This window comes from Salvelinus alpinus, chromosome 10 (genome assembly GCF_045679555.1).
Source record: "Salvelinus alpinus chromosome 10, SLU_Salpinus.1, whole genome shotgun sequence".
Classification (NCBI taxonomy): Eukaryota; Metazoa; Chordata; class Actinopteri; order Salmoniformes; family Salmonidae; genus Salvelinus; species Salvelinus alpinus.
The window spans coordinates 62,855,501-62,874,632 of NC_092095.1; the positions used below are offsets into that span (position 1 = coordinate 62,855,501).

General features: G+C 44.9%; 1 protein-coding gene across 2 annotated transcripts; it reads left to right on the top strand.

Annotated features, from left to right (window-relative positions):
- Positions 1-7,912: 7,912 nt before the first annotated feature.
- dusp27 (dual specificity phosphatase 27) lies at positions 7,913-19,028 on the top strand. 2 transcript variants are annotated; one of them, XM_071330285.1, is made up of 6 exons: positions 7,913-8,046; positions 8,813-8,979; positions 10,728-10,846; positions 13,504-13,735; positions 14,388-14,605; positions 15,698-19,028. In XM_071330285.1, exons 2-6 carry the CDS (start codon positions 8,867-8,869, stop codon positions 18,448-18,450), a joined length of 3,435 nt encoding a protein of 1,144 aa, XP_071186386.1. In that variant the 5' UTR covers positions 7,913-8,046; positions 8,813-8,866; the 3' UTR covers positions 18,451-19,028. The 2 variants fall into 2 exon arrangements, with proteins under 2 accessions (XP_071186386.1, XP_071186387.1); XM_071330286.1 differs by having other exon boundaries at positions 7,934-8,046; positions 8,842-8,979.
- Positions 19,029-19,132: the final 104 nt, after the last annotated feature.

Here is a 19,132-nt window from a genome sequence, read left to right on the forward strand (position 1 = left end):
CCTGACCCTAACGGTCGGCTATCTAGGGAGTGCACGGGAAAAGGTGGGTCTATCTGCACCAGCGGAATACCCAACTTACGGGCGAGTCCGCGATCCATAAAACTCCCAGCTGCGCCTGAGTCGACTAGCGCCTTATGCTGAAGAGCGGGGAAAAACGCAGGGAAAAAAATAACCAAAAACATGTGACCAACAGGGAGCTCTGGGTGAGTCTTGTGCCTACTATTCCGCCTGCCATCCCGCCTGCCATCCGCCTGCCATCCCGACTCCCAGATGGACTCCTCCAGCACCGATCCGAAGTGTGTCCTCTCCGGCCACAATAGGTGCAAGAGAAGCCACCTCCTCCGGTCCCCCTAGATGCAGCTCCTCCCAACTCCATCGGAGTTGGAGCGGGAGGGCTGGGAGGTGGAACTGACAGGACCCCCTCTGAACGCCCGCGGGCAGCTAGCAGGTTGTCCAGTCGTATTGACATGTCAATCAGCTCATCGAGGGAGAGTGTATTGTCCCGACAAGCTAGCTCCCGACGGACGTCCTCCCGAAGGCTACATCGGTAATGGTCCATCAGGGCCCTGTCATTCCACCCCGCACCAGCAGCCAAGGTCCGGAACTCCAACACGAAGTCTTGCGCACTCCTCGTCTCCTGTCTGAGGTGGAACAGTCGCTCACCCACCGCACGGCCCTCCTGAGGATGGTCAAATACGGCCCGAATGCGGCGGGTGAACTCTGGGTAGTGGTCTCGAACCGAGTCTGGACCGTTCCAGACCGCGTTAGCCCATTCCAGGGCTCTACCCGTCAGACAGGAGATGAGGAAGCTAACACTCTCCTCTCCCGAGGGAGTCGGATGAACAGTAGCCAAGTAAAGATCCAACTGGAGCAAAAACCCCTGACACCCAGCCACCGCTCCGTTGTACTCCCTCGGGAGCGCGAGACGCAACGCGCCGGAACCAGACGCCGACGTGGAAGGAGTAGGTTGCGACGTCCGTGAAGGAGCTGGGGTAGTCGTCGGGAAACCACTCCTCTCCCATCGCTCCATTCTCTCCATCATCATGTCCATTGCCGACCCAATCCTATGGAGTACGGCGGTGTGATGGAGGACACGCTCCTCCATCGATGGAAGAGGGGTGGTTGCTGCTTCTGCTGACTCCATGTACGGTGCGGGCTTCTGTTACAATTCCAATGGTGAGATGAAGGAGTCAGGTGCAGAGAGCAGGGAGTTCCGAGCAAGTGGAATTTATTATTTAAACCAGAAATAATCAAATGAGAAGGCTACGCCACACAACAAAGGGCGCGTCAAAAATACAGTCCAACATATATAGGACAGAATCCACTATCTAAATCACCACCACCAAAAAACAGAATAACAAGCCCGCACAAAACCCAGCGGGCTTACTTCCCTTAAATAACCAACCCACAAAACTAAACTCAAAACAGGTGCACCCAATCAGCCCAAACTAACAGAAACAAAAGGAAAAGAAATCGATGGCAGCTAGTAGGCCGGTGACGACGAGCGCCGAGCGCCGCCCGAACAGGAAGAGGCACCATCTTCGGCGGGACTCGTGACACATATCAGGCAACCCATTTAAACCAACATAGAACTACATAACATAGAATGCCCACCCCAACTCACGCCCTGACCAACTAAACACATACAAAACAAGAGAAAACAGGTCAGGAACGTGACAGGCACTCTTATCTGTGGAGGGGATTTTAACAAAATTTTAAACTCAAAATTGGACAGCACAAATCAAAATAGGAAAATGAGTCTAGTTGCTAAAAAGATCAATAGGATACTGCAGGATCTAGGACTGCTAGATGTATGGCGTGACACCCACAAGACCGATAAGGAATATACTTTTTACTCAGCCCGCCACACTGAATACTCCAGGTTAGACTATTTTTTATGTACAGTGCAGATAGACACAGGCTTAAGGATTGTAGGATCTGGCAGAGCGACTTATCAGATCATAATAGAGTTTACCTTACTCTACACCTTGATAGCAAACCAAGAAATACTATATGGAGACTTAATACAAGCATGCTGAATGATCCAGCATTCAAGGAATCAATAAAGACAAAATTGAACATCTATCTGGAGAATAATGATAATGGGGAAGTATCCCCTGCTACATTGTGGGATGCAGCTAAGGCGGTTATTAGAGGAAAGATCAAAGCCACATCATCTCTCAAGAAAAAGATTAAAGCACAGAAACTGCTGAAATTACAGGAAACCCTAAGAAACTTAGAACGATCTCATAGTCAATACAAAGACCCTCTTATATTACCAGAGATTCAAAATGTAAAACAGGAAATTGACCAGATTTATAGAGAACGATATTATGAAGCAGACTCAAAGGCAACCAAATTACAAGCATGGAGACTCAGGAAACAACAAGCACAGAATACCATTTTCAAAATAAAAGATCCCAAAACAAAGAAGATCACATGCAAAATAGATGAAATAAAGAAAGCATTTGAATCATATTACACAAATCTGTACAAGCAACCAGAGAAGGCAGATGCACAGACAATAGAGTAATTTTTGAACTCACTTGATCTCCCCTCAATTGGGACAGAGCAAAATGATAGACTAACTTCAGAAATAACCACTGAAGAAATTAATAAAGCAACATCTCAACTAAAAGTAAACAAGTCTCCAGGCCCTGATGGCTTCCCTTCAGAATGGTTCAAGACCTTCAGAGAACAACTTACACCTCTACTTAAGGCCTGTTTTAACTGGACTCTGCGGGAGGGGGGTCTCCCACCGTCGTGGAGAGAGGACATCATATCTGTAATCCCAAAAGAGGGTAAGGATAAGAAGGAATGCAGTTCATATAGACCTATCGCAATTCTTAACACGGATTATAAACTATATGCATCAATAATAGCCAAAAGAATGGAGAACATAATCCCAGAATTGATTGACTGAGATCAAACCGGTTTCATACAAAATCGGCAGACACAAGACAACATAAGGAGACACTACATGTCATGGACCACATTACTCAGAATAAGACAAGTGCAATATTAATCAGTCTAGATGCAGAAAAAGCATTTGATTCAGTGGGATGGGATTACCTATTCCAAGTTATGGAAAGATTTGGTTTCAACAAAGAAGTGATACAATGCATCAAAACACTGTATTCGTGTCCGACCGCTAGAATAAAGATAAATGGACATTAGTCACCAACGATAAAATTAGAGCGAGGAGCAAGACAAGGCTGTAATCTTTCACCCACGCTTTTCTCCTTGTACCTCGAACCATTAGCACAGGCAATAAGACAGGACCCAACCTTAGAGGGAATAACAATAAGAGACATTGAACATAAGATATGCATGTATGCTGATGACGTTCTGTTATTCCTTAAAGACCCAGGCTCAAGTGTACCTAGATTGGTGGATGTTCTACAAACATTTGGAACATATTCAGGGTATGTGCTTAACGTACACAAGACCAAAGCCCTAGTATATAATTCTACCCCACAGGAAGAGCTGAAGAGTAGGTATAACTTCACCTGGACCTCTTCATCCATTAAATATCTTGGAGTATATCTACCAAAAGATACAACCAAACTTTATCACATGAATTACGATCACATCAACAAGAAAATATATGATGACCTGGACAGGTGGAGTTCACTTCCTTTAGATCTTAGTAGTAGAATGGAAACAATCAAAATTAACATCCTGCCAAGGTTACTGTACTTGTTCCAATCACTGCCCATAGAAATCGCACCTAAACAGTTTAGGGATAAACGGATATCAAGGTTTATCTGGAACAGTAAGAGACCAAGAACTAGATATACAACATTACAATTACCAAACAACTGTGGGGGTGTGGCCTTACCAAACCTAAAAGATTATTATGTGTCAGCCCAATGAGACCTCTGGTGTGTTGGTGCAATTCACAATACGAATCCAAATGGAAAGACATGGAGACTACTTTGACAGAGACACCCATACAGAGACACCCATACAGTCAGTTTTGAGAAATAAGGACATGGTAATAGAAATATAGGGTAGACAAAATCAGTGGATTAATTTCTCTCTGGAGACATGGTTTAGGGTAGTTAAGCAAAATCATTTAGACAGAGAGGTCAAACTGCTGAGTTGGCCCGCATACGACCCCAGCTTCATCCCTGCAACTCAGGACAGCAGATTTAAACAATGGACGCAGAAAGGCATCACATCATTCAGTACAATTATAAGGAATGGGGACCTAGATAACTTCCAGGACCTAAGTAAAAAAAACATGGCTTGGATTACAGATACCTACAAGTTCGACACTATTTCTTTAAGGGAGATAAAAGTGACTGACCCTCGAGCACCTCCAAAATTAATCCAAGTATTCACTAACCCATACGACTTGCGGAGTAACAGAAAAACTCTCTCAAATCTCTACTTGGGTATTCAATCCTCAAAGAAACATTCTACAAACTATATTAAAAAGAAATGGGAGGAGGAACTTGACATTGAAATAACTGATGAAACATGGTTGAACATATTAGAGACTCAACAAAGCTCCACCAACTCAAGATCATGGAGAGAATTCTGTTGGAAGAATGTTGTACGTTTCTTCATAACACCTAAACTGAAATCAAAACAGACTGGCTCCCTACATCCTTGTTGGAGAGAATGCGGCCTATCGAGGGTGGATCACTCTCATATCTTTTGGACTTGCCCCGCAATCGAAACCTACTGGGGAGAAATAAGATCTAACATTGGAAAATAATAGGATTTGACATAGAACAAACATTAATTTCTTTGTACTTGGGTGAAATACCTGATAACTTACGCAATAGAGAAAAGTACTTCTTGAAGGTCCTACTGGCAGCCAGTAAAAAGGCTATCACTAGGAAATGGCTACAAAAAGACCCTCCCACAGTGACACAATGGATAGACATTGCTAAAGAAATACACCATATGGAGCCACATGACCTTCGCTCTTTAAGAACACAAGAGGAGAGAGGTCAGGAATACTGGGAAAATGGGTTTCGTACTTGAAAAAGGTCTAATTCAAAGATGTCAATGTAACTAATATGATGAAGGTATGAAGAAGTGCACTGTAACTGCCAGATCTTTTTTGTTGTTCTTTTATTTTACTTTATTTGTACTTTCTTCGTGTTCCTACAATAAAAACAAAGTATATAAAAATTTACATAAAAGACTGTTGGAAAAGCATTCCAGGTGAAGCTGGTTGAGAGAATGCCAAGAATGTGCAAAGCTGTCATCAAGGCAAAGGGTGGCTACTTTGAAGGATCTCAAATTTAGAATATATTTTTATTTGTTTAACACTTTTTTGGTTACTACATGATTCCATATGTGTAATTTCATAGTTTTCATGTCTTCACTATCATTCTACAATGTAGAAAACAGTAAAAATAAAGAAAAATCCTTGAATGAGTAGGTTAGTCCAAACTTTTGACTGGTACTGTATGTGTGTGTGTCTTGGTGTGTGTGTCTCTCTGTGTGTGTGTGTGTGTGTGTGTGTGTGTGTGTGTGTGTGTGTGTGTGTGTGTGTGTGTGTGTGTGTGTGTGTGTGTGTGTGTGTGTGTGTGTGTGTGTGTGTGTGTGTGTGTGTGTGTGCGTGTCTTTGTTTGTCTCAGTGTGTGTGTGTCTCTGTGTGTGTGTCTCTATGTGTGGCTGTGCATGTCTCTGTGTGTGTGTCTGTGTTTCTGTTTGTGTCTCTGTGTGTTTCTCTGTGTTTGTGTGTATGTCTCAGTGTGTTTGTGTGTCTATGTGTGTCTCAGTGTGTGTATGTGTCTCTGTGTGTCCTTAGGTAGGTGTGAGAGCCTGACCCAGTGACTAGCCTGCATTCTCTCTCTCTCTATATATATATATATATATATATATTTGACTAGCCTGTATTCTCTCTATATACAGTGGGGAGAACAAGTATTTGATACACTGACAATTTTGCAGGTTTTCCTACTTACAAAGCATGTAGAGGTCTGTAATTTTTATCATAGGTACACTTCAACTGTGAGAGAAGGAATCTAAAACAAAAATCCAGAAAATCACATTGTATGATTTTTAATTAATTAATTTGCATTTTATTGCATGACATAAGTATTTGATACATCAGAAAAGCAGAACTGAATATTTGGTACAGAAACCTTAGTTTGCAATTACAGAGATCATACGTTTCCTGTAGTTCTTGACCAGGTTTGCACACACTGCAGCAGGGATTTTGGCCCACTCCTCCATACAGACCTTCTCCAGATCCTTCAGGTTTCGGGGCTGTCGCTGGGCAATACGGACTTTCGGCTCCCTCCAAAGATTTTCTATTGGGTTCAGGTCTGGAGACTGGCTAGGCCACTCCAGGACCTTGAGATGCTTCTTACGGAGCCACTCCTTAGTTGCCCTGGCTGTGTGTTTTGGGTCGTTGTCATGCTGGAAGACCCAGCCACAACCCATCTTCAATGCTCTTACTGAGGGAAGGAGGTTGTTGGTCAAGATCTCGCGATACATGGCCCCATCCATCCTCCCTTCAATACGGTGCAGTCGTCCTGTCCCCTTTGCAGAAAAGCATCCCCAAAGAATGATGTTTCCACCTCCATGCTTCACGGTTGGGATGGTGTTCTTGGGGTTGTACTCATCCTTCTATTCCTCCAAACACGGCGAGTGGAGTTTAGACCAAAAAGCTCTATTTTTGTCTCATCAGACCACATGACCTTCTCCCATTCCTCCTCTGGATCATCCAGATGGTCTTTGGCAAACTTCAGACGGGCCTGGACATGCGCTGGCTTGAGCAGGGGGACCTTGCGTGCGCTGCAGGATTTTAATCCATGACGGCGTAGTGTGTTACTAATGGTTTTCTTTGAGACTGTGGTCCCAGCTCTCTTCAGGTCATTGACCAGGTCCTGCCGTGTAGTTCTGGGCTGATCCCTCACATTCCTCATGATCATTGATGCCCCACGAGGTGAGATCTTGCATGGAGCCCCAGACCGAGGGTGATTGACCGTCATCTTGAACTTCTTCCATTTTCTAATAATTGTGCCAACAGTTGTTGCCTTCTCACCAAGCTGCTTGGCTATTGTCCTGTAGCCCATCCCAGCCTTGTACAGGTCTACAATTTATCCCTGATGTCCTTACACAGCTCTCTGGTCTTGGCCATTGTGGAGAGGTTGGAGTCTGTTTGATTGAGTGTGTGGACAGGTGTCTTTTATACAGGTAACGAGTTCAAACAGGTGCAGTTAATACAGGTAATGAGTGGAGAACAGGAGGGCTTCTTAAAGAAAAACTAACAGGTCTGTGAGAGCCGGAATTCTTACTGGTTGGTAGGTGATCAAATACTTATGTCATGCAATAAAATGCAAATTAATTACTTAAAAATCATACAATGTGATTTTCTGGATTTTTGTTTTAGATTCCGTCTCTCACAGTTGAAGTGTACCTATGATAAAAATGACAGACCTCTACATGCTTTGTAAGTAGGAAAACCTGCAAAATCGGCAGTGTATCAAATACTTGTTCTCCCCACTGTATATATATATATTTAGAGCCAGACACATTGTCAGCTCGAGATAACACAGACTGCAGACCCCCTAAATAGAATGACAATCAAACACACACACACACACACACACACACACACACACACACACACACACACACACACACACACACACACACACACACACACACACACACACACACACACACACACACACACACACACACATACACATACACAGACAAATAATAACAGGTTTATAAAACTAATCGGACGTGCATCCATTGTCCATCTAAATAAACAGATATTTGTGTGTGTGTGTGTGTAACCAATTGCTGCAACTTTGTATCTGGACTTGGCTGGACCCCAGGTTCACAGGGTTAATAATGTTCCTCTGAGAGAAGCTGTGGTGATGTCACAGGGGTGTAAGGTGTCAGGGGGAGTGTCCACAGAGGGGTAAGGGTGGGGGAGGGGGCGGCAGATAGGGTTGGAGACTCTCTTATAAGTTTGGTTTAGGTCCCTCTCCTGGCCCCCTACAATCCCACAGTCCCAACGTCCCGACAGTGAAAGGCGGACCACAGCTAAAACCAGCTCAGGTAAGAGACAACGTCTGGGGTTAGGGGTCGAGGTTAGGTTCACCTTTGTGGGGGGAGGGGTGGTTACGGGACAGAACTGTGGTGTCTTCACCCTCTTTTCACTGCTCTGTCACACCACTGGGCCTGAAGGCTCTGTGCAGCTGTCCTTGTTGCTAAAAATAAATACTCAGGCTGACATGCACACACACACACATACACACACACACACACACACACACAACACATACACACATTCATGCTTTCAGTATAATCTCAGATGATTGCAGTTTTTCAGTTGTGACAGTGAGTGACTACCTGTTGACTATCAGTAGGGTTCAGCGTGATGAAGCATACGTCCATCATCATATTTACTGGGCTTATGTGATGAACAGTTGATACAGCCTTTTTTCATCTCTGTAGTCTGTCATGATCCACAAATGGAGGCTGTGTGTCTCAGATGTTTATGTGGCTGTGAAGAAATAGCAATATGTTAGAACGATGCACTTCTGATGAGGCAAGGTTAGCACTTAATGTTATGGTAATGGCAGAGACATTCAGATTTCCTGGAACATCTTTCCGGGATCAAGAACTGTATTTTTTTGAAAGAGTAATGTCTGCTTTCATAACACACATAATTGTGTTTGGGAATCCAGTGAAAACAGAGTAACTATCAACCATTTTCTGTGTGTATTTGTGTCTGCAATAGTTTGTGTTTTGTCCTGTAGTACATTCCTTGAATTCTAATCTGAGCTTGTTTCACCAATGAATTTCCTCTGTGAATCAAAAGAGGAATTTCTGTTTCCCACATCCTTGAAGACAAGAAAGGAAGGATTGCGTTGCCATGGCGTCACCGAGCGAGGGCGATCAGACGGTGCCTGATGGAGAGAGTGAAAAGGAGGCGACTAAGGTCAAATCTATTCAGTCCCACTATCTCCGCTGTCCCTCCCCCAGCAGGTAAGCATACGTGGTGACCCACTGTTCTTGTAGTTCTGTAATGGGAAACGACCCACCCAGGGCTCTAATAGTTTGTTAAATAAATGTATTGTTCAACTTCAATTCAGCTTCCAAGCACAATTTGGTCCATAGAACGTCTTTCATCAGAAGTGCTCACAAGAACTGATTACTACTGTCACACACTATGATGCACACTAGACCTGGGTCAAATACATACAGTTGAAGTCGGAAGTTTATATACACCTTACCCAAAAACATTTCAACTCAGTTTTTCACAATAACTGACATTTAATCCTGGTAACAATTCCCTGTCTTAGGTCAGTTAGGATCACCACTTTATTTGAAGAATGTGAAATGTCAGAAAAATAGTATAGACAATGACTTATATCAGCTTTTATTTCTTTCATCACATTCCCAGTGGGTCATAAGTTTACATACACTCAATTAGTATTTGGTAGCATTGCCTTTAAATTGTTTAACTTGGGTCAAACGTTTCGGGTAGCCTTCCACAAGCGTCCCACAATAAGTTGGGTGAATTTTGTCCCATTCCTCCTGACAGAGCTGGTGTAACTGAGTCAGGTTTGTAGGCCTCCTTGCTCGCACACGCTTTTTAAGTTCTGCCCACAAATTTTCTATAGGATTGAGGTCAGGGCTTTGTGATGGCTACTCCAATACCTTGACTTTGTTGTCCTTAAGCCATTTTGCCACAACTTTGGAAGCATGCTTGGGGTCATTGTCCATTTGGAAGACCCATTTGTGACCAAGCTTTAACTTCCTGACTGATGTCTTGAGATGTTGCTTCAATATATCCACATACATTTCCTACCTCATGATGCCATCTATTTTGTGAAGTGCGCCAGTCCCTCCTGTAACAAAGCACCCCCACAACATGATGCTGCCACCCCTATGCTTCACGGTTGGGATGGTATTCTTCGGCTTGCAAGCCTCCCCCTTTTTCCTCCAAACATAACGATGGTCATTATGGCCAAACAGTTCTATTTTTGTTTCATCAGACCAGAAGACATTTCTCCAAAAAGTACAATTTTTGTTCCAATGTGCATTAGCAAACCGTATTCAGGTTTTTTTATGGCGGTTTTGGAGCAGTGGTTTCTTCCTTGCTGAGTGGCCTTTCAGGTTATGTCGATATAGGACTCGTTTTACTGTGGATATAGATATTTTTGTACCTGTTTCCTCCAGCATCTTCGCAAGGTCCTTTGCTGTTGTTCTGAGATTTATTTGCACTTTCCCACCAAAGTACGTTCATCTCTAGAAGACAGAACGCGTCTCCTTCCTGAGCGGTATGACGGCTGCGTGGTCCCATGGTGTTTATACTTGCGTACTATTGTTTGTACAGATGAACGTGGTACCTTCAGGCGTTTGGAAATTGCTCTCAAGGGTGAACCAGACTTGTGGAGGTCTACAAATATTTTCTGAGGTCTTGGCTGATTTCTTTTGATTTTCCCATGATGTCAAGCAAAGAGGCACTGAGTTTGAAAGACATCCACAGGTACACCTCCCAATGACTCAAATTATGTCAGTTAGCCTATCAGAAGCTTCTAAAGCCATTACATCATTTTCTGGAATTTTCCAAGCTGTTTAATAGTCCCAAAAGTTTCATCTCCGCCCACCCTGCATGTCAGGCTAAATCAATCACACCTCCAGTTTTTGACATTACATATATTTGCCCCCCCCGGTCTGCTTAGTAATTATATTTATATGGTTATGACTATGTCTCTATACTTTTGCAGTTTCTCCGTGATCTCTGAGTCCAGATTCTCCATGATATCAGGGTCGGATGCCGAGAGCATCTATATGGAGCCCATTCACCTGTCCTCAGCTATAGCTGCCAAACAAATCATCAACGAGGGTGAGACACAGATTCATTCCACCAACCACACATAACTCACATGCTGTTTTTGTGGCTTGGTGAGTGGATCTGAACATTATGATTTAAAACATCTAAATGAAAGCTTTCATATTGGCAGAATCCAATTTTATAAATGCTGTTCATCTAGAATAGCATGGCTGTCGACAAAGTGAGCGCTTCGGACTATAAGGTTCTATCTAGAAAAAGATGATTCTGAGATAATTGGCTTTAAAGTTCTGAACCCTCATTGGTTTGAATGAGTAGTTTGAACTACTTTTATCTTGTATTCTTTTGAACTTAACATGAATTGAGGTATTTAGACTACTGTATAGGTAGAGAACATTGAACAGAACAAGGCTGTCAATAACTACATGTTGACAAAAATACAGATAGAACCTTAAAGTCCCAAGCTCTCGAAAGGTTAAAGAAAGTTGAAGGGTGGAACCACAAAGAAAGCCGGGGAAAAACAGCCACCACTAGTCATGTTTGCAGGTTCACCTTATACAGAGAGCACCTTGGGGCAGCAGGTAGCCTAGTGGTAGCCTAGTGGTTAGAACGTTGGGCCAGTAACCAAAAGGTTGCTGGATCAAATCCCAGAGCTGACAAGGTAAAAATAACCCACTGGTCCCTCGTAGGCTGTCATTGTAAATAAGAATTTGCTCTTAACTGACTTGCCTAGTTTAAAAAAATACTGTACTGGTGCCAAGCACATTGGGAGTGCTTGGCTCCAGTACATATTGTATTTGTCCCATAGAGATAAAGCAGTTTAGTTCTGTGGTTTGTCCCCATTCAATTCAATAGAACTTTATTGTCCCCGAAGGCCAATTTTGGTTGCATTGCATTACACAATGTCTCGGACAAAGGTACTTCTCTTCGGCCTGACAAAGATACTTATATTACATACAAGGGTTAATTGTATTTTGCTTAAAAAGCACTTCAATAATCAATCCAAGACACTCCAGAGAGACCTTGAATACATACAGCGTGCACGCCAATGCTCTATTATCCAGGACCTATATAATAGGCGGTGTCAGAGGAAAGCCCATAAATTTGTCAGAGACTCCAGTCACCCAAGTCATAGACTGTTTTCTCTGCTACCACACGGCAAGCGGTCCCGGAGCGCCAAGTCTTAATAGCTTCTACCCCCAAGCCATAAGACTGCTGAACAATTAATCAAATGGCCACCGGACTATTTACATTGACACCCCCCCACCCTCCATTTGTTTTGTACACTGCTGCTACTCGCTGTTTATTATCTATGCATAGTCACTTCACCCCTACCTACATGTACAAATTACGTCAACTAACCTGTACCCCTGCACACTGACTCGGTACCCCCTGTATATAGCCTCGTTATTGTTATTTTATTGTGTTACTTTAAAAAAAAATTTTACTTCAGTTTATTTGGTATATATGTTCTTAACTCTTCTTGAACTGCACTGTTGGTCCCACACGGGACGTTTGAGCTAACGTAGGCTAATGCGATTAGCATGAGGTTGAAAGTAACAAGAACATTTCTCAGGACATAGACATATTTGATATTGGCAGAAAGCTTAAATTCTTGTTAATCTAACTGCACTGTCCAATTTACAGTAGCTATTATAGTGAAAGAATACCATGCTATTTTTGGAGGGGTGCAGTTTTGAACTTGAAAAGTTATTAATAAACAAATTAGGCACATTTGGGCAGTTTTCATACAACCTTTTTAACAGAAATACAATGGTTCATTGGATCAGTCTAAAACTTTGCACATACACTGCTGTCATCTAGTGGCCAAAATCTAAATTGCACCTGTGCTGGAATAATACATTATGGCCTTTCTCTTGCATTACCAGATCTAATGTGTTATATTCTCCTACATTCCTTTCACATTTCCAAGAACTTCAAAGTGTTTACTTTCAAATGATATCAAGAATATGCATATCCTTGCTTCAGGTCCTCAGCTACAGGCAGTTAGATTTGGGTATGTAATTTTAAGCCATTAAAAAAAAAAAAAGGGGGCGGATCCTTATGAGGTTATTAAGGGCTTGTAAGTAAGCATTCCACAGTAAGGTCTACACTTGTTGTATTCGGCGCATGTGACAAATAAAGTTTGATTTGATTATACTGTAGCGTTAGAGTAATCACCTCTATCTCCTACCTGAGAATACAATGTGTTCATTATGGCAATATCCAGCTAGAGACGTCCAAGCTATTATACATAGCTAGACTGCCTGATTGGGGTAATGCGTTCGCCCACACACCACAATTATGCTCCTAGCTAACTTTGAATAGGTTACTTTGCTTTCTAACAGTGTGTCCCTGCAGCAGCTGTCTATCCTTAACGGATGCTGTCTGCAAATGTGACATACTCCTGGTATGGTTTGTAAAGACTGACACAGAGGGTGGGGATTTTTGCAGCACAAAGTTATTTCCTTCAATCTAGCCATTGTCTGTAGCCTACTTACACGTTTAGATGCAATGAATTATGTAATATTGTGGATTAGACAGTAGGGTGTGTGTGTGTGTGTGTGTGTGTGTGTGTGTGTGTGTGTGTGTGTGTGTGTGTGTGTGTGTGTGTGTGTGTGTGTGTGTGTGTGTGTGTGTGTGTGTGTGTGTGTGTGTGTGTGTGTGTGTGTGTGTGTGTATCTGAATAGTCTGCTCTTTCCTTTCCTCAGAGCTCCCACAACGGGGTATCAGGGCAGAGAGTACCCCAGACAGCATGTTGGAGACAGCGGAACAGCTGATGGTGGAGGACCTGTACAACCGGGTGAAGGACATGATCGATGACCGCAGCCCCTATAACACCCCCTGTGTGATGGACATCCAGCGGGCCATGGTACAAGACCGCCTGGAGGCCCCCAACAACCCCGTGGACGAGGTGTGGAACAACATATTCATCGCTGAGAAGTGAGTCACTCACTGTGCCATGGAAGTTACTGTATGCATTACATATCCCCACACACCCATCACACACAAGCACACACACACACACATGCTCTGCCCTTCAAAATACAGTAATATATGCATAGCTCATGGAACATCATGCCAGCTAGATTTACCCCCACCTCACTTCCACCATAGACTACTTCACTGAGTGTCAATAGATTGACAGATAGATAGCTGTTCACCTCCTACGGTATAATTAAGCAACAAGGCCCGAGTGGGTGTGGTATATGGTCAATATACCACGGCTAAGGGCTGTTCTTACGCACAACACAACGCAGAGTGCCTGGACACAGCCCTTAGCCGTGGTATATTGGCTATATACCACAAATCCCCGAGGTGCCTTATTGCTATTATAAACTGGTTATCAACATAATTAGAGCAGTAAAAAGACATGTTTTGTCATACCCGTGTTATACGGTCTGATATACCACGGCTGTCAGCCAGTCAGCATTCATCCCTCGAACCACCCAGTTTATAATATTTGTAAAAGAGGCCTGTGTATTGCAGTCTGTTTCGGGTCATGGATACTCCATGTCCTTACCAGCCATTTCATAACCGTGACTATATGACCACAACAACAACAGCGTTGCTTGTTCCTTCCTCTGTTTTGCAGATCCGTGGCTGTCAATAAAGCTCGTCTGAAGCGCATGGGTATCACCCACATCCTGAACGCTGCCCACGGTACCGGGGTCTACACCGGGGAGGCCTTCTATGCTGGCTTGAACATCAGCTACATGGGTATCGAGGTAGATGACTTTGCAGAGTCTGACATCTCCCCTCACTTCAGAACCTGTGCTGAGTTCCTGGATGAGGCCCTGTTGACACACAAGGGTGAGTCAGTGTTCTTTTGTGTGTTCTTATTGGTGGATCAAGGCCCAAATCTAAATGGACCCGCCTTAGACCCTACACCCTATGCATTTGTAGAACTACCAGGATTTGAAAGTAATATGGTGAAATTTCCACCTAGCCTATCAGACAGCAAGGGAGAGCTATTACCAGGATATTTAATGGATACGATATGAACGTCTTCTTGTGTGATCTCATGTTTTTCTCCCATTTCCATTGGCGTTGAGTCTGGGCTGACCTGGACATAGTAGAACCAATCTCTGGATTGTTTGCTTTGGTTTAACTGGACCCAGTGATGATGAGGCTTGAAATTCCATCTCTAGACCAATCCAGAGACTGCTTGGAGTTCCATCTAGATTCTAGACTAATATATAGACTACTCTTAATTACTCATCATAACCAGGGGTGGCTGTCAGTCTTATTTTAGGGAGGTCACTCAATGGACAGGGATAGCCTAGCTATATCTGGCCTCTGTTTAGGCGGGTGAATCATCTTCTAAAGCAAACCCCCCCCCCTCCGCCCCAACTCTAATTAAACCACAAATAGATTAGATTCACTGACCTCTTCTGAGTTAATTAAACACATAGCTGTTAAGAATCAGGTTAAATGTCAGGCAGTAGTGACTAGTATTCTTGTCATTGGTTTGGGTCTGCGGGGCCTCGCTGTCCTTTCCGCTACAGGGAGGGAGTAAGCAACGTATCACATTTCAAAGCTGGCACCTTGGGGGTTATCATATCATGGGTTATGATGTCAGAGTTTATAGCTGGGGGGGTACAGTGCTTAGGAGTGACCCAGTCACAACTGGAAGGGAATTACAGCCCTCTGCTGGTTATAGAGTGTCATTGCAGAGCAATCCTCATGCTGCTCTACCTGCACATAAAATGTATTAGCCTCCTACAGCTGTTATCATCAAACTGGTACCTAATGCTTTCAGATTCATGAAATCACTATTGTGATTTGCTCATCCCTTATGTTGCAAATGTATCTTTAATTAACTATATATAAACCCTGAAAAATAGTTATTTCTTATGTCAAGGGTAACCAATGGAAGTGTGTTTTTGTCTTCTTCTCCTGCAGGTAAGGTCCTGGTGTCCTCTATGATGGGCGAGAGCCGCTCCGCTGTGCTGGTGGCCGCCTACCTCATGATTTTCCAACACATGACCATCATGGAGGCACTGACCACTCTGAGGAAGAAGCGACCCATCAACCCCAACGAGGGCTTCCTAAAGCAGCTGCGTCAACTCAACGAGACGCTACTAGAGGAGCGTGATGACGATGATGACGACACCCTCAGCCAGTGCTCCGTCATCGACGCCCACACTCGCGCCCACCTGTTTGACGACGAAGAGAGCATGATGGACGTGAAGGCCCACTCCATCATGATGGAGGAGGAGGAGGACAGCCAAAGCGTGATGAGTAGTGTGGCCTCGTCTGCCGCAGCCGCCGCACTTAGGGACGGTGTTTTTGGAGGGCAGCGGATGGGCCTGGAACGGGCAGAGACGATAGAGGGCCTGGCCCTGCCTGGAAAAGACGCTGGCAACGGTGGGGAGGATGCAGAGGATGGGGATGAAGATGGCATGAGCATGATCCGCGAGTGGCAGAGGAGGAACGAGAAGTACCAGAGCGAGGAGTGGTGGGAGCAACAGCTGATGAGCGAGGCTGGGGACGAGGAGTCTCTCCTGGGGGGCATGCGGGGTCCTGGGGCACCAGAAGACCTGGAGAGCGTGACCAGCGAGGACGTCCAGGCCATGAAGGAGCGCCTGAAGCGGCACCCACGGCGCTCCCCCTCAGAATCAGTGTCCACGGCCAGTTGCAGCAGCTACTCTGACCTTTGGAAGCAGCGTCTGAAGGAGATCGAGGAGCAGGCGGCGGCGCGCTACCGCAAGAAGGACGATGACAACAACAGTGAGAGCACGGCGATGGAGGGGACAGAAAATAAGAAGCAGACAATTGAGGACGACGTGGAGAGCGTGCTCTCGGACACCAGCTCCATGTACAACTTCTGCAAGAGGAACAAGGAGAACCTAACTCCCCTGGAGCGCTGGAGGGTGAAGAGGATCCAGTTTGGCTGGAATAAGAACGATGAAGGGAGGGATGGGGAGAAAAGAGCCGGGGGTGTATGGGGCAGTGGGGAGCAGGGAGAGGGCGATGCTGAGGCCCGCACTCCGGCACTGGAGGACGTCAACCTCACAGCCTACCAGACCTGGAAGATGAAACAGGCAAAGCGGCTTGGAGAGGACAACAAGGCAACAAAAGATGACATTGTGGAGATGAGCCGCGGCGAGGACTCGGCCACAACCAAGAGGAGACAGAGGCGGGAGGAGCTCCTGGAGCGCTCGCGGAAGACGCTGGAGGAGAGTCAGTCCATGTGCGGCTGGGAGACGGAGAGCTCCGTGAGCGGAAGCACCCTGCCGCTCTCTGCCTTCTTCGCCCGGCCTGGCGGCTCGCAAGCCGGAAGTGTTACCAATGATGACAACATGTCCATGCTGAGTGGCAGGTCTTCTGTATCCCAAGCCCGCAGCACCAGATCTCAGGCCTCCATGGGCTCAGGAATTCCCCAGGGCATTCCCCAAGTCCCCATGATCCCTGTACCCACAATGCAGGGACCTGGTGGGGAGCCCATGGTCGACCTGTCCAGCATTCAGAACTGGATCGCCAATGTGGTTTCCGAGACCCTCATCCAGAAGGAGCGTGAGATGAGCCTCCCCCCGTCCCAGGCTGGATCGGTGCTAAGTTTCGGTGGGGCATCTAGTGTGGTAGGGCCAGCAAGACGTGGCTTGGATGATGACAAGGCTTCTATGCTGAGTGGAGCGTCCTACTCGAGCTCGCTGGCTCATCACGGTGTCAGTGCTGACAGGGCCGAGTCTGTGCTCTCCGGTAGAAGTGCTGCTTCTTCTACCAGTAATCTCTCCAGCGTCTCCGGTCTGGGCTCCCGCAGGAGCAAGATCACCACCACCAGCGTGCCCCTCTACAGCCTCTTTGCGGACCAGGTCAACCTACAGAAGCTGGACTCCATGGACAAGCAGATGCAGTCGGAGATGAGGAACAAGATGGCCTGCTACGGGGTGAAGAAAATCGCGGAAGATAACAAGCGCAGCACACTCTACAAGAAGAAGAAGCCCAAGGACGAGGGCGAAGAGGAGGAAGAGAAGGAGGATGACTATTTAACGGGAAAGATAAAGACGTCTCTCCCACCTGCACCAGAGAAAAAGAAAGCACCTACGCGAAGCTATGGCCTTTCGGGCTGCCTCAATCTCTCCACCGCTCTGGAGAAAGAAAAGAACACTAGTGTTGATGAATGGCTAACCAACGTCATGCCTCCTTCGAGGAAACCAGCATCCTATAGTGCAGAAGATGAGACTGATCCAGGGCCATCTGCCTCTGTGTATAACTTCGGAGGCCGGAGGGACTTGTTTGAGGAGGAAGAGGAAGAGGAGGAGTATGAAGTCGCATCCAGATATCGCTCCAGATTCCAGGCAGACACAGAGTCACGTGTACTTGGCAAATTCTCTTCCAACGGCATGGATTCCAGCAGCAGGGCTAGAAGATCCTACGCAACCACTGAGGAAGAGGAGGAAGAAGAAGAGAGTTATACATCGAAGAGGAAGTTTACTCATCACTCACAATATGAGAGTGGAGGGGAGACGGAGGGGAGAATAGAAAGGAAGGAAGAAAAGGAGGAGGAAGAAGATGTCGACAGATTCCTCAGCCAGCTTAGGCAGAGGTCTCGGGCTCGGGCTGAGGCAGAAATGCAGGACGATGACATCGTAGCAGCTTGGAGGGCACAACAAGAATCAAAGTCAAATGGTTACAAAAGCAGTGACTCTTAACCAATCAAAGATAGTGTCACACTTACAGCATGAAAGAAACTCAATCCAATGTTAATATGTTTCTTCAGATAATAAATTAAAATTGCACACTTGCTACACATGCCACCGCTAGTCAATGGGGATTTCTTAGAACATCACTTGTGGTCTTTTTAGTCTCAGAAGTGGGGTGACCTTTATAATTCTATAGGTAGTTGTTATAGATCATTCTGACATGTAAATACTAATCTAAATCAAATATCTAAGCTTTATTATAATGGAAAAGGGAAAATGTGCACTTTGCTTTCTAAACTCAAACGAGTTTATTTCTCATAGTCAATTTTATAATCAAATGGACGCAAAATATTCATATTCAAAATATTTAAATATTGCCTCAGCCTAACTGCATTGCTTGTGCAGTGCAAGTAGAGTAACACACGTCTGCTGTTTGTTGCATTGATTGTAAAATGCAACAACTAACCTACAAAACAATCTAAACTAGATTACTGTTCAAGACATCAAATATTTATGCTGTATAATTTTTGGAGCACAAACGCAACCCATTTCAAAGCATTTATAATTGCAATAAATGTTAAAGTAATTATCTGTTTGTTTTTATTTTTTTTATCTCATTCCTCATGCCTAAGGACACTGACCTGGATTCTAGTTGATCACATCTTTATGGGAAACATGAGACAGAGTAGAA